Source organism: Pseudonaja textilis, chromosome 2 (genome assembly GCF_049901715.1).
Source record: "Pseudonaja textilis isolate UNSWEBS1 chromosome 2, rPseTex1.2, whole genome shotgun sequence".
Classification (NCBI taxonomy): Eukaryota; Metazoa; Chordata; class Lepidosauria; order Squamata; family Elapidae; genus Pseudonaja; species Pseudonaja textilis.
The window spans coordinates 121,491,562-121,518,465 of NC_141991.1; the positions used below are offsets into that span (position 1 = coordinate 121,491,562).

General features: G+C 42.8%; 1 protein-coding gene across 3 annotated transcripts; it reads right to left on the bottom strand.

Moving 5' to 3' along the window:
• Nucleotides 1-220: 220 nt before the first annotated feature.
• On the bottom strand, nt 221-25,544 carry DHH (desert hedgehog signaling molecule). Of its 3 annotated transcripts, none has more exons than XM_087925104.1 (5): nt 24,871-25,544; nt 8,729-8,990; nt 4,303-7,942; nt 2,816-2,869; nt 221-993 (listed from the first exon to the last, which is right to left on the bottom strand). In XM_087925104.1, the coding sequence occupies exons 1-3, from the start codon at nt 24,985-24,987 to the stop codon at nt 7,275-7,277; spliced, it is 1,047 nt and encodes a 348-aa protein (XP_087781230.1). In that variant the 5' UTR covers nt 24,988-25,544; the 3' UTR covers nt 221-993; nt 2,816-2,869; nt 4,303-7,274. The 3 variants fall into 3 exon arrangements, with proteins under 3 accessions (XP_087781230.1, XP_087781229.1, XP_026566950.1); XM_087925103.1 differs by lacking the exon at nt 24,871-25,544 and adding an exon at nt 23,850-24,741 and having other exon boundaries at nt 4,303-7,918; XM_026711165.2 differs by lacking the exon at nt 24,871-25,544 and adding an exon at nt 23,850-24,741.
• Nucleotides 25,545-26,904: the final 1,360 nt, after the last annotated feature.

Below are 26,904 nucleotides of genomic sequence, written 5' to 3' on the forward strand. Positions count from 1 at the left end.
AAAATGTTATCAAGGTATCTATCTTCCATTGGTATGCAAAAGCTTGCATTTGCCCTATATAAAGATAGAGGGCCCTTGGATAGGCTGTAAGAGAGCCTTAACTAGGTTTTTCCACATGGCTAAAAAGAAAAGTCAATTATCCTTTTTGGCAATACCTGCCTTAAAGCAAATAAAGTCACAATGTTTCCTCCAAGTAATGAAAAGAAAAATAACGCTCCAATCAAGTACTGTGGTGTTTTATTCAACCTGGATTTCTTTGTATACCTGGAATTTCAATTTGCATAATCTATCAGCCTTCTGAAGGGTGTTGGGTTCAAGGAAGGCGCCTGTGTATCACTTCTTGTCCTGTGAAATACTGTGCTTAACGCATCCGATGAAGTGAGCTGCAATCCAGGAATGTTTAGTCAGTGTTTTAAAGTGGCTGCCAAACTTAACTCTTTAGGATGCTGTTCTTTCACTCAAGCCGAACACGGCTTCTCAAACTTTTAACACAAGAGCTTCATTTATTTATATTAGTGCAAAATACGGGTATAATTGTTTCCTCTTGGAAGTCTAAAGTAGGTTACGGTAACATTCAAAATGATTAAACTCAAATCTATTACAGCACATACATTCAAAACACAATTCTATATTCCAGATAGAAAGAACCATAAAGCAGAACAAAAGCCAGTAGGAAAGCTAAAAAAGAATATCCCAGCATTGTATTAAATTATTAAATAATTATCAAAAGGCCCTGGAGAAGAAAATACTGGAGGGAGGGGAAGAATCCCCAAGGTCAGGGGAGTGAGGAGGCTGCCAGCAAACATACTACACGCCAATAGCTACTTCTTGAACTGCTAGGTTGACTCAGACATTCATGAAACACTTGCCGCTTGAAAAATCCCTCATGGATGGCCTTGCCCTGGTTTTGTGTAACAACAAACAAGGCAACAAATGGCAGAAGGAGCAATTGTGTCATTGGAACCACAATGAAAATCACAGCAGATGTGGTATCTGGAAAAGAAACAATATTACCACTTCTGGAGCAATGTTTGCTGGCTCACTTTGAAGAAACAGCTTTCCTCATTTTTATTTTTGGTCAGGATTATAATTCTGCTGTGCATGATGTTGGGAATATCCTTTGCAAATATTAACATAAAATTTCTATTTTTTTAAAAAAAACAACAATAATTAACATGAGTTTTTCCCCCAATTGTGAGGTCTTTGGGGGGGTTTCGTGCTCTCTGAGCACGGAGGTTTTCTTGCAGATATTTCATTACCAAACTAGATAACATCATCAGTGTTCTGATCAACACGTAAGTACTGATGATGTTATCTAATTTGGGTAATGAAATGTCTGCAAGAAAGCAACCAAGCTCAGAGAACCCCAAGGACTCCACACTTCAGTCCTGAGCTACAAAATGTTCTCTTGTCCCAAGTTTCTCCCAATTAAACACAGCATATTCGCTCTGTTTGGCTAAAGCACCAGAGGGCAGCAAAAGACACACAATCAAAAATTGTCCCAGTTTCCTGGAATTCTCATTACAGGAAGACAAGAATCAAACAGTAGACCTTCAAGGGTATTACTCCAGTACTTTTGGCCGACATTAAATTGGAGAAGTCTTCTTTAAACTTAAATCGAATACCTGTTAAGCATATTAGAGACCCTGGAGACCCTGATGATTTGAGTAGAAGAGAACTCCTTTACTCTTTCATTTAAATCTGTGGGGCTTAATATAATTTAGTATTAGATTCAACACGTGTTTTTATGGGTTTTCACCTCTGCACTTTAACCTTCTTAGATCAATATTTTACCATGCATGTAATTCTAGATCTTTTATTCGATATTTTTACTCATGGTTAACTCAGTCCAATTTACCAAGGGAGGCTGGGTTTGCACAATCCCTTAAATTATGTTGTGGGTACATTTGACATTTAATTGTATGCCATGAACACAATTATAATGCCCTTCCCCTTTGCATCTGGCAGAAACATGCTTTGCAACATTTTTTTCTCCCAATTGTCTCTTTTTCATTTCCTGAAAGTAGACCAGGAAATAGATTTTATTTATATTTTTTTTAACTAGGATAAATGGGTAAACCTGCAAGTCTTTAGAGTACCTACTAGCCTGGGTACCTCCAATCTTCAGGGTTTTTTTTTGGCAGATCTCTTATTCATGCCAAGTATTGCCAGACTGAAGTAGACATGTCATATGAATGTGTCATAGATGAGAGATGATTTATCTTAATTGCAGCCTACAGCTTATCTGCTGTGATGTTTATGAGATGTCACTTGGAATTCATTTAGTTTTTGTAAGTATCTTCTATTAAAAAAAAAGCTAACTGTAAGCAGCACCCCACCGTCCTCAGTTCGAGATATACAAGGATTGGATTACATGAAGTCTGTCTGAAGTTTGAGATATACTAAGGCTTGAACTACATGAAGACCATCTGAAATTAGGGAGCTGGAGTTCTTATCAGCCCGACCTAGCCTGCATAATCAACAGTCAGGAATAAGGGAATTGCAGTTCAAGAACATCTGGACCATAGTTTTACTAACCTGACACTTTTACTAATCTGCAATATTTATTCATTCAAATGTTTCAGCTTGGGTTTTTTTCCCATTATTGTATTTACACTAATACAGCATCTTGACAGAAGTTACAAATGCCTGTCTCTATTTTTCTGGAGTGAGAAACCTCAAAGTTCCCGAATTCCAACTACCAGCAGCCGCAGTCACTACAACGAACAGCCATTGGTTCCAGAAGTTGTAGTTCAGCTATACCCAGGAGCTGATTTTTCCATCTCTGCTGTGTTTGATGAATCATGGACCTCACCTCCTCTAGGATTTGACTGGTGAACAGAGACATAGCCCTTGCTTCAGAGTGCATCTAGAAGATCAAAAATAAATCACTTCTGATAAGAATATGGTGCATGACAAGGTACAAAGTAAAGCGAATGTGGATGTCCTGAAGCTTTAATCCACTTCCATCACAGTCAATATTTGCTTGTGGGAATTCTGTCTCTATACTTCATCTGCATTTAACACCTAGCTAAAATGATCTATAATCAGCCAATGATTTTCCTATAAAAACTGGGCCCTGATCCAGTCTGGTGATTACTATAGTTGGGGAACAGACTGCACAGGCAAGCCAGTCCCAGGAGATTAAAGAAGCAGGTGGAGCACCATTGTTAGGCCTCCACATTATTTCCATCTTTCTAATCTCACGTGCTATGGATAGGCGGTTCCTAAAGCTCTCAAGGCAACACAAAGGGAATAGAGCCAGCTGCATCCCAACATCATCCCACCCTCTGCTGCAAATGGGGAGAGGATTAATAAAGCCATCTTCCTGCTCTCTCACACAGACGGGTATGGGTGCCATATTCTCCATTTAAGACTTCTTTCAGGACTCTGGGTTCCTGGCATCACTAAACATTTGACATCTTTCTGTCTGTGCACGAACATGGATTTGAACCTTGTTGTGGCATATCCACTGCCAGAGGTTTGCTTTTTGTTTTAGTGTAACATATAGTTTACCTGCAGAGTAACCTGCCTATCTGGGAATTCATTTAGCTTTGAATTGCTTAAAACAGGCAGGGAAAATCTGATAAAAAGAGTAGGCTATCACCGTTATTAGAATTTTTTATATCTTATTCGAATTTTTCCTCCTCCTCCTCTCCGCTTGCAAAAAATATTATCTGCCTATTTATGCAATCTCAATGTTTATGTAAAAATGAGAGCTTTTCATTTCATGTATTAATCCAATCAGTGAGGACTACATAAACATATCCACCTTCTACCACCACCTCCAGGCACAGAGGAGAATCATTAGCTTTGCATTCTAAGGATATAAATTCGAGGTCTGATTTTAATTTCCCAGGCATGATTAATAGCAGAGATCCCAATTAAAATTAAGTAATGAAGCTGGATATTATTATTTTGTTAAAGCAGTGCAGAAAGTATGACGATGCATTTACATTGGGAATCTAGCAGTCTCATTTACCATGTATTTTCATTCACTGTTTTACCAAAGAGAACACATGCTGGGATATTGCACTTTTTAATGCAAATTTCCTATGAAGAAAATTTGTTCCTGGTTCCAAAATTACTGAAGTGCCCAGGTTATTATTATTACGTTATATATTATAGCTGCCCATTCCCACAGAAGCTTTGAGCAACTTGGTGTCTGTCACCATCCACACCTGTTAAGAAGGCACCCAATTGCTCCCTTGCCAGAAACCCACAATGGGGTGAAGTGTGCAATTCAAGAAGAGTGGGAAGTGGGGCTAGACAGACATAGGGAGGACATAGAATCAGCCAGACCTCACGCCCACACACCCCAGTGTAAACAGTTGCCTCTGTCAGCTCCCAGCTCTCTCTTGACCTTCATTATACAAATGTCAGCAGCAGGAATGCGAACCAGGATCAGAAGCGTATGAAATGGTGGCACGAAGTCAAACATCCCAGCAGGAGGCAACTGGATGCCCTCCCAGGCGTGAACTAGCTGTGCCAGCAAGCAAGTTGTGGCCCTGCAGGAAGATACAGGGCTGGGAGTTAATTGGCGGATTCCATTGGCCTCCCAGCAATCTTTCTAGCCAGATGCGCTCCTTGCGTCCCTAATCTGAGTTAGCTTCATAGTTATAACAGATAATCAGAGTTGAAAGGGACCTCGTAGGTCATCTAGTCCAAGCGGGACACCCTACACCATTTCTGACAGATGGGAGTCCAATCTCTTGAAAGTCTCCAGTGATGATACTCCCACAACTTCTGAGGATGAGCTGTTCCATTGGTTGATTGCTCTCACTGTCATAAAGTTCCTCCTTATTTCTATGTTGAATCTCTCCTGGATCAGCTTCCATTCATTATTCCATGTCTGGCCTTCAGGCGCTTTGGAAAATAGCTTGAACCCTTCCTTTCTGTGGCAGCCCCTCAAATATTGAAAGACCGCTATCATGTCTCCCCTGGTCCTTCTCTTCACTAGACTAACCATGCCCAGTTCTGTTATTTGTTATCTATTAACTGTTATAACTTTTTGCACTAGCAGCAATGAGGGTAGAGCCCACAAATATGTGAATGCATCAGAGATAAGTCTCACACTGGCACTAAGCCAATAGTCGCAGAAATGCAGAAAATGCCATCGAAAACTTAGCTGGCCCAAGTGCTGTTCTGGGAAGGCTATGGGTGACCAAGATGCAGAAAGCCCAAAGCCACCCCTGCCCCACAAACCTGTGTGCATGGAAGACTGCTTAACTCTGTTAGAGCAATGGATCTATATATAACAAGGAGCATATAAAAGGCCCTTGACAACAGAAAAATCTCTATGTATGTCTATGTAGTTTAAAACTCCTACCCTGCCAGAACATCAAAAGAATGGGGCAGGCATGGCAAATAAAAAATTGCTCTATATCCCAGGTGAACAGTGCAAACTTCTGGGATAGACACATGTGTAAAATGCTACTAGAATGTTTTGCCCCAATCAGTTAAAAGATAACGGGATTGCTAGCCAATTCTGATTGACAAGATATTGTATTTTTCACCTTCCCCCTCCCCAATCCTTAAACAGGATATTGAAACAGATCCTTCATGAAACATATCGAGACAGCAGAGTCAAAGTAATTCTCTTTAGTTAAAGACACACAAAATATATTGCAAAAAAAAAAAAAAAAGGAAGACGTTAAACAGCCTGCAGAAATAACAGTTTGCTCCCTCCATTCATTTCCCTGTCAAAAACATCCAATTAATATCTCCTACAGTACAAGACAAGAGATGGCAGACCACATTTAATTTACTACTTACATAAATATAAAAATAAAAACTCTGGAGTGCCAGTTAAATGTTACTCTCACTAATGTACTGCAGTCATAAGGGAGTAGCACGGATTTTAATCTTCATAAGGAAATGCTAATTTCCCGTTCACCCCTTGCTCATAGCGGCAAATAGGGAAATGCGGTACGATCTTGATTAAGATCCAGGAGTGTCAGGAAAGAGATGAGGCAGTAAGTCTCATGGCTTCGCAGCATACAGGTAGTCCTTGACGTATGACCACAATTAAGCCTAAAACTTCCATAGCTAAGCAAAAGAATTAAGTGAATTTTGCTCTATTTTACAACCTTTCTTGCTACAGTTGTTAAGTGAATCACTGCACTTGTTAAATTAGTTACATGGTTGTTAAGTGAATCTAGGTTCCACATTGACTTTGTCAGGAGATCACAAAAAGTGACTCCAGGACACCAGAACCATCATAAATACATGCCAGTTGCCAAGCATCTAAATTTTGATCACAAGACCACAGATATACTGCAACAGTCATGTGAAAAACTGTTATAAGACACTTTTTTTTCAGTGCCCTTTTAATTCCACAAGGAGCCACTAAACGTATGGTTGTAAGTTGAGGACTACCTCTACCACCATTCAATCATCATTCCAGCCTGGGTAGTTATGAGATCTTGCCCTGCAGAAGATTAGAACTGCCTCTTTTGCTTCTTTCTTGAACCCAGTACTGAAACTCAGTAAGGAAAGAGACGCCAAGCTATAGAGACGCTACCTACATTCTGCTATAAGCCATTCTTAATACATATATGGTCACCAGCATGTTTCTTGGCCTTCTTGGAAAAGCCTCACTGGCACTGGGTTAGACAGACCCTGCAGGTTTCCATATCACCTGCCCAAATTGAAGGGTCAAGCCAACCTGTTTGCTATTTTTCCTTGAATGCATTTGACAGAAACACTCCAATACATTTCTGAAGCTAGAGGAAGGTGAAAAATCTTCTGGTCACCTAGAAATGATCAGCACTTGTTTCTACTGTATACCTCGCTCTTTTCTGACTTATCCTGTTAAGGCAGCTGCAGGGGGATTTATTTATTTTTTTTAAAAAGCCACAGCTGATCTTATGCTGGTTTTATAAGCCCAGACGATCAAGTCACCTATGGGAAATCCATTCCACCTGCTAAAAATTAAGACAGTGGGCTTATTGACTTTGAGCTAAATTTAGGAGAACACAGCATGGCCTCAGATATTTTTAAGCTCCCCAGACACATCTGTAGGAAGTCCAGCACCTGTGATATGCAACCTACAGCAGGAGTACTGGTATCAGTTGACCTAATCCCTCAATCCAACTCCTACATGATCACAGGCTAGTTTCTCTGTTGCAAAGGTTGATACTTTAAAGGGACCTCAGCTCTAGCCAGCCAAGGCAAGGAGATATGGAGCCAAGCAAATGCTCAAGGGTCTCCCTTTATCTAAAGATTTGATGAGTTTTAACTCTGTCTGGCCAACAAGCGGCCCAGCAAGCCTCTTAGGGGTGAAGAACATCCTGGCCCAGCAAGTCCCATGCCAGATGATACAGAAACTGTGAATACCAGTGCACGCCTGTTTCCTGAGCACTGCAGTTTCTGGACTCCCCCTTCAGGGACAGTAGTGAGAAGATGCCGTAGACAAAGCGTAACGGGGCGAAGGCATAGTGAGCCCAGTGGTGACTTTCAAGGACTGCGTAGCAGGATGCTAGCACCCCATTGACCAGGATTGTGCCATGGGTGGTCAAGGGGGCATAGACACCAGTGCCCTTTTCCTGCCAAACCCGGACGACTCGGGCAGGATGCAAGGGAAGGTCACCCCCCTGGTATGTCAATACGGAGTCCCCCACACACACTCTGCTGGCAAACACAGGGGAGAAGTCCATTGTGCTGTTGACCCGGTCCCGTGCAACGAAGATGAGATGAGAGGATGTAAGCAGCAGCCGGCGAACAGGTTCTTCCGTCTCAATGGCCACGAAGAGGGTCTGCTTGTGTGGCTCTCGGTGGAGGAAGAGCAAAACCTCGCTAAGCGCCATTTGTCCGTTCTGATCTACGCTGAAGACGTAGTCTCCGTGGCGCAGCTTGGAGAGGCTCCTCTTCTCACCACTCCGCAGCGTCACAGTCGCATCGCCAGGGAAGCAGCCGCCTGCACGAATAGCCATGGAGTTATCTAGGGAATTTAACAGGCAACATAATGAGATGGGCTGCATTTGGGTTGTGGTCTCCTGGGCTCAAGGTTGAGAGCTCCCTGTCTTTGACTGCATTTGGGAGCCTCCTAGACTAGAGCATCTAATTTCCTTGCCAGGTGTTGATGCCAAGGTCGGAGGAGTCTATGGGCAGTGGGAAAGGCACTGGGCCTCAAACCAAACAGTAGGTAGAAGAGAAAGGAAGACTCCAAGTGCCAAGGTCGTTGCTACCCTGGATGTCATGTATCATGTACGAAGGGGAAACAACCTTTTTAAAACTGTATTTTAATCATGGTATTCCCTTGCCAATATTTATCTTTTAATGGGAATAATAATGGTTTCCTTCTGATTTTTGCTCTGACTTTATTCTGATGTTACACCGATTTTAAGTCTGGCTTTGGGATTCTTGGGGATAAAAAGGGGCGGTGAGATACTTAAATAAACAGATTTAACTCTATTTATGGCCTGGATGAAGAATCAACCTAGTTCAACGTACAGTATTTATTTAAAACGTTTATATTGCTGCTCATCTTATATCAAAGGACATAAGACAGAATCATTGCAAATATTAATATGTTGCCTAATTTGGGAAAGTGCCAAGTCTGATGCTGCTGCCCCCACCCCCCTTTCATAAAAATTATTCTCTGGTCCTCTCCTCTGCCTAGGCAGGTAATGGAGCGTAGGAATCCTGCTCTTCAAATGGCTTCATGCAAATCTCACTGGTTCCTCCGTCCCCTTTTTATAGCTGGGGAGCCAAGTTCTCTCTGTACCTGCTTTCACAGAAACATGGATGTGCGCCTTGGATTCGTAGTACACCCAGTCAAAGCCAGCCTCCACAGCTAAGCGGGCCAATATGCCGTACTTCTCCCTGTCACGGTCAGAGGTGGTGATGTCCAGCGCCCGGCCCTCATAGTGCAGAGAGTCAGGCAGGTGGTGTCCGTCTTCATCCCAGCCCTCCGTCACTCGCAGTCTTACGCCCGGCCACATATTCATGACGGCAATGGCCAAGGCATTCACTCGGTCTTTGCAACGCTGCAGGAAGCAAAGAGGTAGACGGCATTAAGATTCAAGCTGCATTGAAACAGAGGCTCAAAGGAGGCTTGGGAGTTGGAGGAGCAGCTCCGAGGCGCCAGCAATTGAAGCAGCTCCAGTCCAGTGCCATTTTCAAGCTCTGAGGTTCAACTTTGTCCCTTGTTCACTTTTCCCCTTTTTAATTCTTAGCGCACCACAAAGCGACTGGAAAGAAAGATCTTGGTCGTGATCATTATCCATGTTACCCACATGGATAATATAGGTAATCCTCGACTTACGACTTCAATTGAGCCCAACATTTCCGTCACTAAATGAGGAAGTTGTTAAATGAGTTTTGGCCCATTTTTATGACCTTTGCTGCAACAGTTATCACTGCAGCTGTTAAGTAAGTAACATGGTTGTTAAGTGAATCTGGCTTCCCCATTGACACTTGTCAGAAGGTCGCAAAAGGTAATCGCATGACCCGGGACATTGCAAACTTTCATAAATATGAGTCAGTTGCCAAGTGTCTAAATTTTGATCATGTGACTATGGGGATGCTGCAACAGTCATGTGAAAAATGGTTATAAGTCACTTTTTTCACTGCTGTTGTGACTTTGATTAGTCACTAAATGAACTGTTGTAAGTCAAGGGCTACCTGTACAAGGAGGATCAACTACTTGTTAAGACATTTCAGGCTGGCAGGACTTCTCTCTCCTCCAACATCTATGAAGCAAAGTGGAGGTGCAAGTGATAGTTTAAACAACCGAATAGTTCTCCTGCATAATGGCCCATGTAATAATAATAAAATGTATAGGCCGTTCAACTCCCAGTGATATATAACCTATACTTCTTTTATTAAATGCAAAACTGTGCTTATGAATTATTCTCCATATCAGGATGAAGCACCAAGGAGTGTTGTCCATACTGAAAGATGTACTTCAAGGCCTCCCTGAAAGTTGTAGCACTGCCCCCATATTAACCTATATCTCCAGTGATCCTTTGAGTGCCTGAATCACTCAACCCCAAATGTTCTTCCAAATCTGTCAATTGTTAGGAAGAATCAGGCTGGTAAAAGTGATGTTGGGAGATTTATACTTTTAGACTTGCAACATTCTGTTCAACTGGCCTAATAAAGTAGAATTAGGTTGTGTTTCCTGTCTCGTTTACCTGGGATTACTGGCATTTTCACAACCAAGCTCAGAGAGGACCAAGGATCTCACAGGACTGACATTTTCTGCTTTCCCTTTGGTGAGATTTCTTTTACCTTCATTTCATCTGCACAGGAAAATTGGACAATCCTAGGGTGACTCTGTGTGACTTTGCTTTCCTTACAGCAATATAGTATCCTATATCTATTTCTTGTTAGCAAAGAATTGGCAAAACAAAAGAAATAGAAATAAAATACTGGTGTAGGATACTTCAACTTAACAGTTAATGCCACAATCCTTTACCTGCTAGGGTACCAGTGGTGGAATTCAAATGTTTTTACTACTGGTTCTGTGGGTGTAGCTTGGTGGGTGTGGTATGGCTTCGTGGGTGTGGCTTCGTGGGCATAGCAGGGGAAGGATACTGTAAAATCTCCATTCCTTCCCCACTCCTGGGGAAAGGTTACTGCAAAATCCCATTCCGTCCCCACCCCACTAACCTGATTTCCAGCTCTGTTCTCCTGTGCAGGGCAACAAAAGAAGACCCAGCCGATCAACTGGACTTGGGAGGCAGAGAATAGATGGGGGCGGGGCCAGTCAGAGGTGGCATTAGCCAGTTCTTCAAACTACTCATAATTTCCACTAGCGGTTCTCCAGAACTGGTCAGAACCTGCTGAATACCATCTCTGGCCTGTACCACAGTGATGACACTTAGATTTGGCCTAAAAATGGTTCCAGATTCAAAGTCTGTCAGAGCAAATTGCTGATATTGTACTGTATGATCATGCTGTAGATCAGAGGTATCAAACTCGCTTCATCATGGCGGCATCACGTGTTGTATTGCGACTTTTTCCCCCTTCACTAAACTGAGTGTGGGCGTGGCCAGTTCATGACGCACCTGGTCCGCAGGCTATGAGTTTGACAGCCCTGCTGTTTGATGGGCAGCAAAATTTTGGAATAAGTCGAGAAGCTCTCAGATTCACACTCTTATTAGCTGCCAGTGGCTGAATTTAATATATGTAACAGAACATTAAACCCCCAATAAAACAAAACATCCTTTAAACATAATTAATCACGTCTTTCTTATGAATTGGAATGGAGCTATCTGCCGAGGTCATTTCCAGTTGGAAACCCAGATAATTAAGAAAAGTATTTAGTAGTCTATAATAGTTTTTTCTTGTATTTAGTTCATATGTTTGTTAAATTAAATGATCAGAAAGATCACATAGTTAATCAGACAAGAAGAAAGCAAATAATTAGCTAAGCATGAAGGCAAGAATAAAATATTAAAAATGCAGCATGTCTGAGAAAGCAAAAAACCAATCCTGCATGAATGTGTGTGTGTGTGTGTGTGTGTTTGTGTGTGTGTGTAAATATTCTGCTTTTGAAGTACTTTTTCAGAAAAAAACCTTGGAATTTTTGAACAGCCTTATGCTGTCTCTCACCCCCATTTTCTGCACAGTCTGTTTATGAAGAACTAGGGGGAAAGGTGACTTTTAAAGTGGGAGGATTGGTGGGCTTGATCTTGGCCATTGACAATTAACCATTAATTCTTTGAAATTAGGCCATCTCTCTCCTGAAGCAGTCAGGTGGAAAAAAACACCAACTCAACCACCCTGAGAAAAATACATTCCAATTCATTACCTGGTTTTTAATTAACCTGAAGTTAGACCAGGGAGATTGGGGTAGACAGATGAAAGATTACTTGACTGAATAACATCCTGTTCAATGTTCTCTCACGATAAATGGGAGTGGGTTTTATCCTGCTCCCAAGAATGCCCCCTGGTGAAATCAGCTTTTCTTCAGGAGCTATTCCTACTGAATCCTGAATCCTGAATCCTAGGCTATTTTCTTGCCTCTACTTTCTTCCATCAATTTTTAGACTTATCTCTTCATTAGTAACTGTCTATCTCATAATCCTTATAAGGAGTCAGTCAAATATTCATGGTTCCATCATCCCTTTTCCCCAAAAGACACCTCCTGTGGCTTGAAAGAGAAGAGTTATGGTTTAAATATACAGGTTGCATCAAAAGTCATCCAGAATTACTTGATAGTGAGGTGGGCACTGTGTTAAATAAATAAACAAACAAACAAACAAACAATAAAGTCCTATAGTCCAACAGATGATCTAAAGGAAATCTGCAAACATCAGATAAAATATTCCATACTTAGGAATATTTATGTGTCAAATAAAGAAGTGTTTAGAAGAAAATGGCAACCAATTCAAATATCTAAGGTACTTTTTTCAATATATTCAATTCTGCGAGACCTGTTTCAATACACTCTGCATACAAACCTCAAATAAATTATGCAGGTTACTAAACTGTTTTAATGGAACAAAATATTCCAAATGCAATTATTTGTTACTTAAGTCTTTCCTTGACATATGGCACTTTTTTTATTACAATTCCTTTTATTTTCCTAAGTACCCAGAGTGCTGAATACTGCATTTATGTACAATGAATATACATATGAAAACATTTACAAAATGTGTCTTCAAATAAATACATGCATTATGCTGCTGAAATTATATACAGATTCCTGTTTCCTATGAAATCTCTCATTTTGCCGCTTCAGGAAACCCAGCTGGGTGATTTTGGCCCAGTCACTCACTCTCTCTCTCTCAGCCCAACCCACCTGACAGGGTTATTGTTGTGGGGAAAATAGGAGGAGGAAGGAGGATTAGGTACCTTTGCTGCCTTGAGTTATTTATGAAGTAATAAAGAAAATAAATACATTGTATATATTTACATTTATTTAATTTTTTAATAAATATTATATTAGTTTACATTTATATATACTACGGTACCTTGGTATTCTACTGAACTTGATAATCAATGTACTTTGATGCAAAAATTTTGTCCCAGTACTCATTGTTTGCTTGGTACTCAACACACAATTAGAAATTGTCAGTGTCAGCTGCCTTGTGACTCACTATATTACTCCTCATAGCAAAAATCTATTTGATACTCATCATTTTTGGTACTCATCATTTTTGGTACTCATCACACCACCAGGAACCAATTAATAAGGACTACCAACATACCACTATATACCTAATACCCCTGCCTCCTATTTTGTCTTTAACATTTACATCATCTTAGGACTTAGAAATTCTGAGAGGAAGAAACAGTTATAGGTAGTCTCTGACTTAGGGGCACAATTGAGCCCAAAATGTTTGTTGCTAAGCAAGACTCACTTAACAGTTTGCCCCATTTTATGACCTTTCTTGCCACCATTGTTAAGTGAATCACTGGAGTTGTAAAATTAATAACATAATTGTTCAGTGAACCTTCCCTATTGACTTTGCTTGTCTGAAAATCACAAAAGATGATCACATGACCCCCGGGACATTGCCACCATCACAAACACACACAAGTTGCCAAGCATTTGAATTCTGATCTTGTGACCATGGAGATGCTGCAACCATCATGAAATGGTCATAAGTCACTTTTTCAGTGCCGTCGTAACTTCAAACAGTAACTAATGAATGGTTATAAGTTGAGGACTACTTCTACTGTCCTCCCAAGCCAGAGATTGCTCTGTGCCTCGTTCCCAGATACTCAAAATAAAAAAGTCTGATTCTGTCACGTAGATCAATCCAGTCATGACATGAAGCTACCTGGCTCTCTAAGACCCAGCTATGAGCAACTGGAACACCTGGCTGAATAAAATGGCCGAAAAGAGGAAAGAGGTGGTGAAAGGGTGGGGGAACAGGAAGTGAGTGGGAGAAAAAGGCATTTCATAAAATTAAAAAAAAAACAGTCTCGTCTATAGTGAAAGGAGCAAGCTAGAAGCCTAAAGAGGAATGCAAGAGGCTTCCCATGGGCTCCTGGGCCTGAACACAATAGCTGTTTTCCAGGCCCAGAATTACTTAACTCGACGAGAATTCAAACTCCTCGGGTAATAACAGCAAAATCATCAACTTTGCTACAAAGGACTCTTTCAGTCACTCCGCAGGCCCGGGACTGGTGTCAACGCAGGGGGAAAAAGGGCACCATGGGATGTGTCATAGATGGAGCTCATTGGGTGCCAGTCTTTCCCCTCCCCTTGCGACTCCCACTGGAGGACCCTCAGCACCCAGCAGGCTTCAGACCGAACAGCTGCTTTCTTGCAGTGGACTTTGAGTGGCAGGGAAGTAGGAAGCTCCTGGGCTCCTGTTGGAAGATGGGGAACTTAGAAGTTGCCCATCTGGAATTAGAAGCTTCGCACTGAGGCAGGAGGTTGACGGCTCTTACAATGACTCCTTTGGGCTACGCTAGGAGGAGATTGTGAAGCTTGTGGCTGAACTACACCTCCCAGCATTACTCCTCACAGTTCACACTGGTTAGGGCTACTGGGAGATGTTCAAAAATCTCTACAGAAAGGACAGAAGTCTATCATCCCCTAATCTACTCCAGCAGCAATATTTCTAGCTGCTTGATAGCTAAAAGCTATCACACTCTTTCCTCTCAGAATGTATAACACAGTTTTACATCTCAAGGGTCTGTTTTTAATGTTCTTCTTGAAAGGAGCACGCATTATGATGAGTAGCTAAATTTAAGTTATTTAATCTAGCTGCTCGTGGAGTTTTCATATACTGAAAAGGGGAATTTACCTTCATTCTTAAGCCTGCAATCAGGGATGGGTTTCTACCGGTTCTGTCCACCTCTGTAGAACTGGTAGCTCTGAAGAGCAGCAGACATAGAACCTGATGTTTTTGCCCAACCGCCCACCCGGGCTCTTACCTGATCTTTATTTCCTGATTTTTCAACTTCAGCTGCCGAACAAGGCACAGCTGCAGTTCAAAAAGCAGGAAAAGAGGGCTGTTTCATAGGCTGCTTCTCTGCACGCAGCGTGCTGATGACGATTTACAGGCATGCTCTCGCAGCTGTGCAGGGAAGCACATCATAAATCATGAACTTCGTAAATCCCGAACCAGTAGTTAACCCTGTCGTATCCCACCCCTGCCTGCAATCCAAAGGATTCGAGGTGGCAAGTCTTAAATAAACTAAGGAAACATCATAAATTAGTGTCAATTTTAACCAGAGGTCCCCAAACTTGGCAAGTTTAAAACTTGTGGACTTCAACTCCCAGAATTCTCTAACCAGCTATGCTATGCTGGCTGAAGGGAGCTGAAGTCCACAAGTCTTAAACTTGGCAAGTTTGGGGACCCCTGATTTTAACCATCTTAAAACCTTATATCTTGCTCCCAATGTCCTTTGCACTTGCTAGCTAGAATAGCAAGAAGAAGGATTACATTTGCTTTTTTTACTCTCCAGCCTTTAAAGTAAAAGGACTAGAAGCTTAATACACATGCAAGAAAAAAAATACAGATTCAGGAAAATTTAATTGAATATCCATAAAAGAGTCAAGTAAATTCACTTAACCACTCCTCAAAGATAATGAAAAGTTTTCTGTTACAGCTTTTGTCTCAGTGAATACTTGGTGAAAAAAAATTACAGAATACAGAACAACAGAGTTGGAAGGGACCTTGGAGGTCTTCTAGTCCAACCCCCTGCTCAGGCAGGAAACTCTATACCATTTGAGACAAATGACTGCCCAATCTCTTCTTAAAAACTTCCAATGTTCAAGCATCCACAACTTCTGAAGGCAAGATGCTCAACTAATTAATTTGTACTCAACCTGTTGAAAAGATTCTGCCTCATCTCCTGACAAAGGTAATTGCATTTCTTTCTTGAATGTCCCTTAATAAACATAGGGTGGAATAGGAGAGGAAAGATTTAAAAAGCTCCAGTTAATAAATTTTTGCCTTGGCAAGGCAATGTGAGTGCGAGAAAATTCACTGCACATTTTTAGACTGAAAGAGAAGCTTGTTTTGCTTTGTATAAACATGTAAGTAGCAGTTCAAAGAAACCTTGAAGTTATTTTCATATCAGAAGAGCAAAGCTGATAAAAGAGAACTTGGTTCAGCAGGAATTATTGGACAGATCTCACACCCCTCCCCAAAAAGGGTAAGATTTTTACAAACTGAAATAAGAAGTTAAAACAGGGGAAAAAAGCAACGAACGTTATTACAAAAGGCATATAGTCTCTGTTAAGATCCATGTTTTTGTTTTTCTTAAAACGTAACCTGCAATTTTAGAGAATTTATCATCCTTATAGAATACAATTGCACTTATTTCTGCACAGACATATGTAGCACTTTAGGCCTGATATAGAATGAATTTGAGAGTAATCACGGCTCTTGGTTTAAGGTGGAAGGTAAAGGCAATGAAAGGATAGCAATATAGGATGAAATGTATAAAAAGAAGAGGAAGAAGAGGAAATGGGAATAGAAGATGGAGCCAAGTGGACTCTAGTTATGGCAACTGAGATCATTTGTTATCACAAACCTCAATATACTGGAAATTCTTTTCTTAGCTTCTTTGTCTTTCCCCAAAGCAGGCAAAATTTTGACATGGGCACATTTGGAATTTTGAGGACGTACTAAGGACATACTTTCATGCACTTGCCATAATTCCACAAAATTAACTACTGCATGTAGTTATGGTTAGGTTTTTAGTTACAGGTAACCCTCAACTTAACATGACAATGGAGCCCAAAATTTCCATTGCTTAGCAAGACAATTGTTAAGTCAGTTGTGCCCCCATTTTATGACCTTTTTGCCACTGCTGTTAAGTGAATCACTCCAGTTGTTAAGTGAATCATACAGTTAAATGAATCTGGCTTCCCCCATTGACCTTGTCAGAAGCCGGCTGGGAAGGTTACAAATGATCTCATGACAGTGCAACTGTCATACATTTGTGGCAGTTGTCAAGCACCCAAATTTTGATCTTGTGACCATAGGAATGCTGCAATGGTTGTAAATGTGAAAACTGGTCATAAGTCACATTTTTCAGTGCCGTTATAGTCACTAAATGAATAATTGCCTGTAGTTTCCAGGTGACCTGGCTCCATCCTAGTTTTGGGTAGCATACGACCTAACAATTAAAAATAGAATAATATAAAGATTCTACAAAACACACCCAAAAATATCCCAGCACCACCCAAATAAAGATCCCTTAAAACAAACTTGTGGCCCACAGGCCCGATGCATCACACACTGGCCAGGCCGCATCGGGTTTAGCGAAGTAGGGGAATGTCACGATATGTCATGTGATGCCATCATGACAACATAAGTTTGACGCCCCTGCCATAAAGGATCCACCACCAGCCTCTCAAGTCCCAGGCCTGGGGGAGGAACAAGGTTTTCAGGGATTGTTTAAAAAAAAGAGTTGATGGCAGCGGGGATACCAATCTCCACAAAATCCTTTCTTGATCATCAGTGTGTTTGCTTTTTGCCTCAAACATATTCTGGGTAGGGATGGTGGCAGGCATGAACAAGGTATGAGGTCAGTGGTGGGATTCCAAAAAATTTACTACCGGTTCTGTGGGCGTGGCTTGGTGGGCATGGCAGGGGAAGGATAGTATAAAATCTCCAGTCAGAGGTGGTATTTGCTGGTTCTCCGAACTACTGAAAATTTCTGCTGCCGGTTCTCCAGAACTGGTCAGAACCTGCTGAATACCACCTCTGTATGAGGTGCAGTCACTTGCTATCATTACTAACTGCCTCGGGGTCTCTCTGAAGTCCAGAGGCCTTTTTGCAAGTGGAGATGATGACAGAGGTTAATGCTTTGCTTTGCAGTTGTGAATTTCCAATCGATTTAAACATTCTCCCCATCTATACCCAACCACCCTCAATTATGGACATAGTTATATCCACGCAGGAGTCAGGTGGAGCAAGGAGCCTTGTTAGTGCGCGTAGAAGTATCTTTAGGCAATCTAGTTATTGGCACCAATTTGCCTCCTTCTCCGCTGTATTTAAGACGGATAAATCACTCCTCCCTTCAGCTGCAAAACTTTAACAGCAAAGGGAGCAAGATTATTAGTCAGCTCCTGCGCATGAACAAAATGCATTCCTGAAGTCATTCTAAGGAATATTTATGATGGTGGTGTTTAAGCCTTCATCACCCAGCTTCCTGTCTCCCCTTAAAGCAGCCTCTAATGCCCCAGAGGAGCCATTAAACCTTCCTGTAATTCTTCTCTTTGTTCTCTGCACACCCCCTTAGCTATTCAGAGTTGAATGACTGCTGCCAACCCACCCTGCCTTCAGATGGCATGCTATGACTCAGCAGCAGGAAACTGGAAAGAACTCAGCTTTCTACCCACCAAAGGCAAAATGTCATTGTCCCAGAGAAGTACAGCCTTTCTCCCCCACCTTCCATGCCCTTCTTTCCCTCACCACCACCGTTTTCTACCATCCGAAGGCTTCAGACAGGGGAGCCCGGGGAGGCTGTTTCCTCACTCCCAGAGCCTCGAGGAAAGCCGCTGGAGCCCTGGGAGGGCAAAAACACCCTCCCTTCCGCCATGATGTAGAAGGCCAACTAGACCACACCCACCAGGGCCACACCCACCCAACAACCAGGCAGAGAACCTGTGGCTAAAAATTTTGAAGCCCACGCCTGCCTACATCCATGTAGAAAATGTTCCTGCCAAATGAAACAATGTGTGACAAAGATGGTATTAAAGATCTGTAAATATAGCAGTTGGTAGTGTTTTCTCTCTTGCTGCCCAGATGAATACAATATTTTTTTTTCACACCCTTTTGGATCCATCTATCCATTATTTGTTAAATGCATTTCAGCTCTCCTGTCCTCTATTTCTATTGTTCTTTTGAATATTTGTTCTTATTTCAAGGGCACGTACCATAGCATCTTTTCAAGCAAATTGATCATCATAGTTGCCGTATTTGACAAGCAAGCTGGAATATTGTGGTTCACCCATCATGTTTGACTTTGAAATTACAATGGTGGATTCATCCATGCTAAGCCAAATGGCATTTCAACATCAGATACCGCAACTAATTTCCACTGTCAGAATAGCCTTCACATATCTAAATGCTTTTGAAGGCATCTTAACTGCTAGCCATCACTGTGTTGTCTGACAACAAATCCTATACGTTCATTGTTGCATGATATGAAGAAAGAGTCTATTTGACAATTTAGATGCATTAGTTACTCTGAGTAGAGAGGCAGAATATAAACCAAATAAACAAATTTTATTTATTTGACAATTCTGGTGGCACTAAGCACTGTCTTAATAAGACAATATTGAAGGAGATGAATGTTGTGTCTCAGTTTTAAAAAATGAAAGAAAAAAATGAGGTCACTTCAGAATGCTCCATTATAACAGATCAATGTATCTAAGATTAAATGGGAATTTCCCATCCACCCACCCAAATCCCAGCCTCAATCAATTTGTCTATTAGAATTAATAATTTTAATCCTCCTGCAGTTTCTAAACATTTCTAGCAATAGGTAGGAGCTCCTCAGAAAGAGATCCAACTTAGAACTAAGGTGGAATTTCCTGACAGTGAGAGCAATTAATCTATGGACAGCTTGCCACCCAGAGTTGTAAGTGATCCATTTCTGGAAGTTCAAGATGACGTAAGAATTCCTGCCTGGGGCAGGTGTTGGATGAGAAGTCCTTCAAGATACCTTCCAGCCCTGTGATTCTATGATTTCTCAGTTAGAAGTCCTCCACCTCTTCCTGGGTCCCCTGCCTGAACCTTTCTTGGGGAACTACCTGGTCCATGAAGCTGTTTTGGGCAATCCTCATCAGACAGTAACCATTTTGTCACACTAGATGATAGAGATGAGATGGGAAGCAAGGAGAAGGACCAGCTACCAGAAGGACCATCCTCTTCCAGAATTATATCAAATATTCCAGGCCATGATTAAAGAACTCCTTTTTTAACATTATAATATAGATCTGAACTTGCTATTTTTCCTCTTCCCTCCCATAACTTTTCTCTTTTGTATATTAAGTCTGGGGACAGGCTTCTTTTAAAAATTGATGACATACAGAGTCCAGGTGGTCCTTGACTTATGACCATAATGGAACCTGCCTATTATAGTCATTAAATGGCTACAATTATTAAGGGAGACACTCGCAGGATTGCCTCACTCAATGACCGCTGTCCCAGTCCTCCCCTATGTGGCTACTAAGCGATCGCACAGGTGGTTAAATGAACGGAGCAAAGGAGCTGCCTTCCGAAAGAAAAGAGGCGGTTCCTCTCAGTGCACCGAACCATCGTGATGGGTCACACAGCTGCCTTCTTCCAACCCAGCGCATTGGCTCCCCTCCCCCCACTGTATGCTAGAAAATTAGCCTTTCTCTCTAGCTGCCCTGCCTTCCCAGGGCCGGAGAGAAATACTTTTTTCTCTGGTATGGGGCAGGGTGGGGAGGTGGCACCCTGCGTAGAGAAACAAAGTGGCTTGCAACCTTCCCTGTTGACTTTCTGAGCAAACTATCAGGGAAGATTGCAAAACACATCAGTGGTGGGATTCAAAAAAATTTACTACCGGTTCTGTGGGCATGGCATGGTGGGCGTGGCAGGGGAAGGTTACTGCAAAATCTCCATTCCCTCCCCACCCCACTAACCTGCTTTCCAGCTCCATTCTCCTGTGCAAGGCAACAAAAGAAGACACAGCCAATCAGCTGGGACTTGGGAGGCAGAGAATAGATGGGGGCGGGGTCAGGTCAGAGGTGGTATTTGCCAGTTCTCCAAACTACTGAAAATTTCCGCTACCGGTTCTCCAGAACTGGTCAGAACCTGCTGAATACCACCTCTGAGCGTGGAGGGCTTGGCAACCTGTCATAAGCGTGAGCGGGTTGCCAAGAGCCCAGGTCACAATGACATGGCCGTGGGGGCGCTGCAATAGCCATAACTTTGAGCACTAGTCATAAATCCCTTCTTTCAGCATCGTAATTTTGAACAGTTGCTGAACGAACAGTCATATGTCGAAGACAAGAATACAATTTGCTTTACCACAATAAACAAAAGCCAATACTGCTGTGATAGCACGCAGGCATCTCTATGAGATGAACTTCCAACCACGCCTTGACTACAGATAACGGGAAACACTGACCAGAATCCTTCCGTGCTCAACATAAAAGGATAGATTATAATCAAAGGATCCCAGGCATTAGACCTGCTGGGAAGAAGCCAGCCAACTTCATTTGCCAATGGATTCTTCTCTTTCTCTGCATAGTGGCATCCCCCAACATCAGGATTCTTCCTACCCATCAATGGATAATCTGCCTTTGGTTCTGAGCATTAGCCCTTATTTTTCACTATCGGTTTTGGCCTTGTAGGCACTTCAAATAATGCCTTTGAAGTGGGGGAGACCGATTTCCCCCCCTTGCCCTCCCCAGGGCTCCAACTACTGAGCTACAAAGTAGCTAACCACACATTTTTCTCTTAGCAGGCTATGCAAATCTAGCCCATGAGTGAATGTAAGGTTCCATGTATCAGACGAACAGCAACAGTGTGGTGAAGTAACCAAGAATAAAAGTTATTCATCAATTAGCAATCCATTATGACCATTGTTATAATAGCTTCTGAGAATCTGAATCTTTTAGATTAAGAAATGGAGAGATGGTTTTGAAGCCAGTTACATTCTTATTTCACAGGAGGGAGCAGGAAGAACATTCGGAGACCAAATAGAGAGAAAGAGCAAGAAAAGAACCAAATTTTTAAAAAAGGCATATTTAGCAAAGGGAAAAACTGAGATTTGACTCTATTGCATAAACAGCCTCATGACCCAAGATATTCCCCAAGAAAGGATGAGGGCGTTATCAGGGGACCCAGGTAGAGATGGAGGACTTCTAAACCAAAATAATCATAGAATCATAGGGCTGGAAGGGATCTTAGAGATCTTCTTGTCTAACACCCTGCCCAAGGCAGGAATCCTCACACTATCTTGAACTTCCAGAAATGGATCACTTACAACTCTGGGTGGCAAACTGTCCATAGATTAATTGCTCTCACTGTCAGGAAATTCCACCTTAGTTCCAAGTTGGATCTCCTTGCTTCCATTCATTGCTAGAAATGTTTAGAAATGACCTACTGCAGGAGGATTAAAATTACCAATCCTTTCCTTTACAGTAAAGAAGGATCCTTCAACTGCCTTTGGCTAAATTTGAGTTCCTTATCATCTGTGTTTTGTCTTAGATTTGGAGGCTGGTAAAACCAATCACCTTCCTCAACCTGCATCGCAAGTTAATTGATCTTACTATACAATGATTGTGATCTCCATTCAGATCTTCAGAAATGTTCATTTCAGACTTGGAATGGCTTTCAATAGCACTTCAATAACACTTAGACTTATAAGCTTCACAGGGCTTTGCAGACCTCTCTAAGTGGTTTACAGAGCCTTTGTTATTGCCTTGTTCCTTTTTCTGGTGCTTTTGAGGTCCTGAAGGTATTCCTAATTATTTCTATTTGTAAATGTACCAGCTTTTTTATTATTATTACTTTCAGGTTAACATATCACTTGATGTACATTAACTAACTTAATGTTTGGCTCACATGTAACTGCTAATTGCATTTGGGTAGTTCTGAAGCAATTCCTTTTTTTTTATTCCCTATCCCCACAACACACAATGTGTGCATATAATCCTTGCACAACTTTATTTTCTGCACATTTCCTGAAGTGGGTTGTGATCCAAGAAAGCTGGTTAAGATAATAAATGTAACTCTTCTGTAAGATTCCTCCTGTTTTTGCAGAGTTCATAAGGGGTGTTTTTTTCTCCCTAAAGAATACTAAAGCAACATCGTTTCCCTCACAGAGATTAATTCCATATATAAAATGTTTTTCCATTTTTTCCATTTAAAATGTTCAAGACAACACAGCATGCCACTACAAAACACACTAATAATTAAACCAAGGAATTAAGAACTGCAACAATGCAAGACTCCTCAGAAAAATGTATGTGCACTTGAATAACAAATTGAGATCCAATTGACAATGGTTTGGTCTACTTCAGGGCAAGCATTTTTCTACCCAAGCAAGCCCTTGGCCATTTCCCATCAAAATACTGAAGTACCTTTGAGTTTCTATGATACTCTGAGGCCCAAGTAGAAATTGTAACTTCACCGCAGAACACAGGAGAAATTTTAAAAAGAAATGCCAGGGCCAGCATTTTATAGGTGCACACATAAGATTGGTCATTGTAGCGACATATCTTGCTTTGGTATAAAAACCAAAGCAAAAAAGGTGGTCTTTCTTAAAGACTTGAGAAAAGAAGAAAGAACAGGCTCTTTGAAGTACGAAGGGGCTGATGGAGTCCTGCAGTATTTTCTCCTTCTCTGATATGGAAAATATTAGCTAGGTGCTCTAATAAAATTTGGTAGGCACATTTCTCCTGGGATTAGCCTAGATATTTGCTACTGGCCCTTGCTTGCCAATCCTGTTCCGTCCCCAGCCATAAAGACCAAGACACCACCAGCACCATCCCCCAAAATTAAACCCACAGCATCTCAGAACGTCTCTGAACTGAAGAAACCTCCTGAAATTAGCAATAGTTCCCAAAGATGGCTCTGTCTAGACCTGCAGGTTTAGACTCATTCTGCAAGGGGCTATTTCCCAGATCAAAGCCTAAAGAAACCAGGAGTGATAACGTTTTATCATTTAAGACCAGCAACCTGGCGGAGAGGAAGCCTAGGGGCTAATGTGTATAAAGAGAAGCACTTGGGCCCAAGGCTGCAGACCCCTTAAATCCTCTGATCTGTTGGGTGCACTGGCTCCGGCTACTCAAGAGTTAAAAGAAGAGGCTATCATCCTATGCTCAGAATCACAGGCTGTTTTGTTGCTGCCTCACACCTGCCAGGGCTGAACCGGGCACCCCAAGCTGGCAGGGCCCTTGGGCAGCCGGGCATCACCCTTGCCCCCCGAGGAGCACCCACCTCTGTCATCAACCGGTCAGCACCTGTATTCTCTTCATCCTTAAAGATGATGTCAGGGTTGTAGTTGGGCACCAAGACCTTGAAGCGCTCGGAGTGGCGGCTGATTTTGCCCTCGGCTTTGCCACTGGCTCCCAGGGTCTGTTCCGCCACATTGGGCACAAACTGCTTGTACTGCAGTGGGGCCAGGCTTCTGCGGCTGGACTGCTTCCGTCCCACCGGCCCCCTGCCTGGGCCACAGCCCTGAGCAGGGCACAGGAGGCAGCTGGTCAAGCAAAGCCCAAGCAGGTTGACCAGGGTAAGCCTGCGCCAAGCCATCTCAGCCAGATGCCAGCCTAGCCGGCCCTCTCCTCAGACGGGTGAGTCTCTGCTGGTCTCCAGGAGCGCAGTCAGCTGAGGTGGGCATCACCCTGACCAGGCTGCTGGGAAGCCAAGAGGATTCCTCCACGCTCCCATCCCTTCAGGAGGCCGCTGCTGGCAGGGAGGTCTCGCTGTGCCCCGCGTCTCCCCCCGCAGTGCCACTGCCTGGCCCCCATACGCGATTCTGGCCCCTCCCCGTGCCAAGACACAGTGGCCCTTTCAAAGTCGCCACCACAGCTCCCCGCGCTTTCCAGAGAGCAGCCCGGCTCTTCCTGCCCCCTGGCGTCTCTCCCTGCCCAAAGCCATCCTTCCCCAATGGCAGGCAACCGGGCGACAGGAGCCCCAGGCGCGGAGGCGAGCGATGCCACCCTTCTGGTTACGGGCGCGGGGGAAACGTTGCTCCTGCTGCCCAGCCCCGCCTTGAAGCCCGGCCCCCAAGAGTTGCTGTGCCGGCCACATCCTTCTCGGGGCCGCCTCTCCCTTAAGGGGCAGGGGGCCGATTCCCGGAGGGAGAGAAGGAGGCGCACCCTAAGGATACCAACCTAGCGCGCAATTCCCGCGGCGCTCCCTGCCCACTCTCGGAAACTAGACAGTCGCCTCTTCGCCGTGCCAGCCTGCATCCTTGGCGCCCTCTACTGGCCAGGCCGGGGATCCCGCGACTTACCTTGCTCGGGGAGGGGAGGAGAGGGGAGGGGGCGCGCGGCGAAGGAAATGCTTCTTTTCGGAGAGAGATTTCACTTTCGGAGTCCTTTTCTCTCTCTCCCCGCCTCGGTTCCAGCATTCTTTAACGACCCTGCCCGTCGACGCACCTCGGGCCCTTTGAGTGAAGATTCCCGCCCCTCCCACACCCTGGTTTCCCTCAGAGGAAGTCGGTCTGTAGGTCATTAGGCTGAGAGGCATCAAACAGAGCTGCACTTTCAGCATTGTTTCCTGCCTTCCAGGATAGGAGAAAATAAATAACCGGAAGGCAGAATATCCCTGCCTGAAGCTGCCCCTTTTCCTCCCCTTCTGAGCAGAGAGCAAGGCACTTGAACCTTTCCTAGCCCCAGAGATATGGCCCCCAAAGAGGAGAAATCTCTTCTCTTCCCCCTTTCTTGGATGATGGCTGAAGTTGGCCCCCAGGTGTCAACATTTTAAAAGTGGATTCCTCTCCTGGGTTTTGCTTCACATGGTAGGTTGGCCCACATTAAAGCTAAACGCCGGATCATTTCCAGAACTTATTTTTCCTCTGCTACCAGACTTAAGGTGGGGGAAGAGGAAGGAAGGATTTTTATTGCCAAGGCCTCACCCTCAATTATGTCCCTGCTGAGAAAGGAGGAGGAAGGTCAACCTTTGGTACCTCACCAATCCATCAGTTTCTTGAATTAGGGCGCTGCTGCAAGGCATTCATAACAAGAGCCTAAATGATGGCTTCCTTCCCTTTCTAAGGTGATGCAGCTGAATGGAATTAAGGGGTCTTCGTGTCACGAGGCCTGCAATAATTTCCCCTGTACTTGCTACGCTTATTGGGAGTCTTAGGACTCGGGCTTGAATATAGGCAGTCCTGAACTTTTGACAAGTGGGAGAATTTCCACTGCTAAGCAAGATGGTTGTTAAGTGAGTTGCACCCAATTTTTTTGCCACAAGTAAGCGAATAACTACCGTAGAATGAAGAGAATCACACAGTTATTAAGCGAATCTGGCTTCGCCCATTGACTTTGTCTGAAGCCATCAAGGAAAGTTGCAAATGGCAATCTCATGGCCCTGGTCACTAAATGAATGGTTGTAGGCCAAGGACTACCTGTAAATACAGGTTTAAACACACATGCATGCAAAATGCGGGCTTAAACCTTAGGTTCCTTTTTCCTGCCTTTCCATTACAAAAAGAATCTTAGGAATCCATTCTTCCTAAAGCTTATCAAGGAAGGGCCACCTAAATAGCATTTTTGTAACAGATTTTTTTTTTAAATCTTAGGCTTACTTCCTCTCCCATCTTTCTCACTTCAAATTTGATAGGTTGTGTATGTGTTATTTGGGGCCTAGAAAAAATGTTAATCTGTACTGGAAGGCTTGGCTTGGAATTATAACAATTGTAATTCTAATTCAGCTATTTAGGACCACCAGGTTGGGCCTGTCCTTTCAAGTCCTTTCATGAACCCACTAGACAGTTTTCTTCTTTGACATGATTAAATTCATATATTGCACCAAATTGATTGCATAAATCTCCACCGTGAGCTGGCTCCTAACACTAGGTTGTGAAACACATTTGACAAATCGTATTAGCTAAAATGTTGTCACCCCATTATGGACAAGCATGATGCAGGAGTATAATTGTTTCAAAAACAAAATGTTTCCTCTACTCCCAAAATATTAAAACTCCCATTTTGCAACACAAGAACAATCCTGATTTGCATCATATAGTTCAAATGAAAACAGCTTTGACTTAATTTGATTGGCAGAGCGACCAAGTACAGAATTTTTCACATCCATATCAAATCACGTAAAAATCTGGAGTGGTTGAAACAGTGATGTACAAACCTAGCCATGATTTATATATAAGCCTAGCTGATAATGGTTGAATCAACAAACCGTAGCCCAGAGCAAAATATGACCTCCATCCCTAGTAGGTTTTCTCATTTATCAAGTTCAGCAGACATATCAGAGTCCTGTTATTTGTATTATCTATTAGCAGAATATTATCTTTCTCCAATTTCCCACA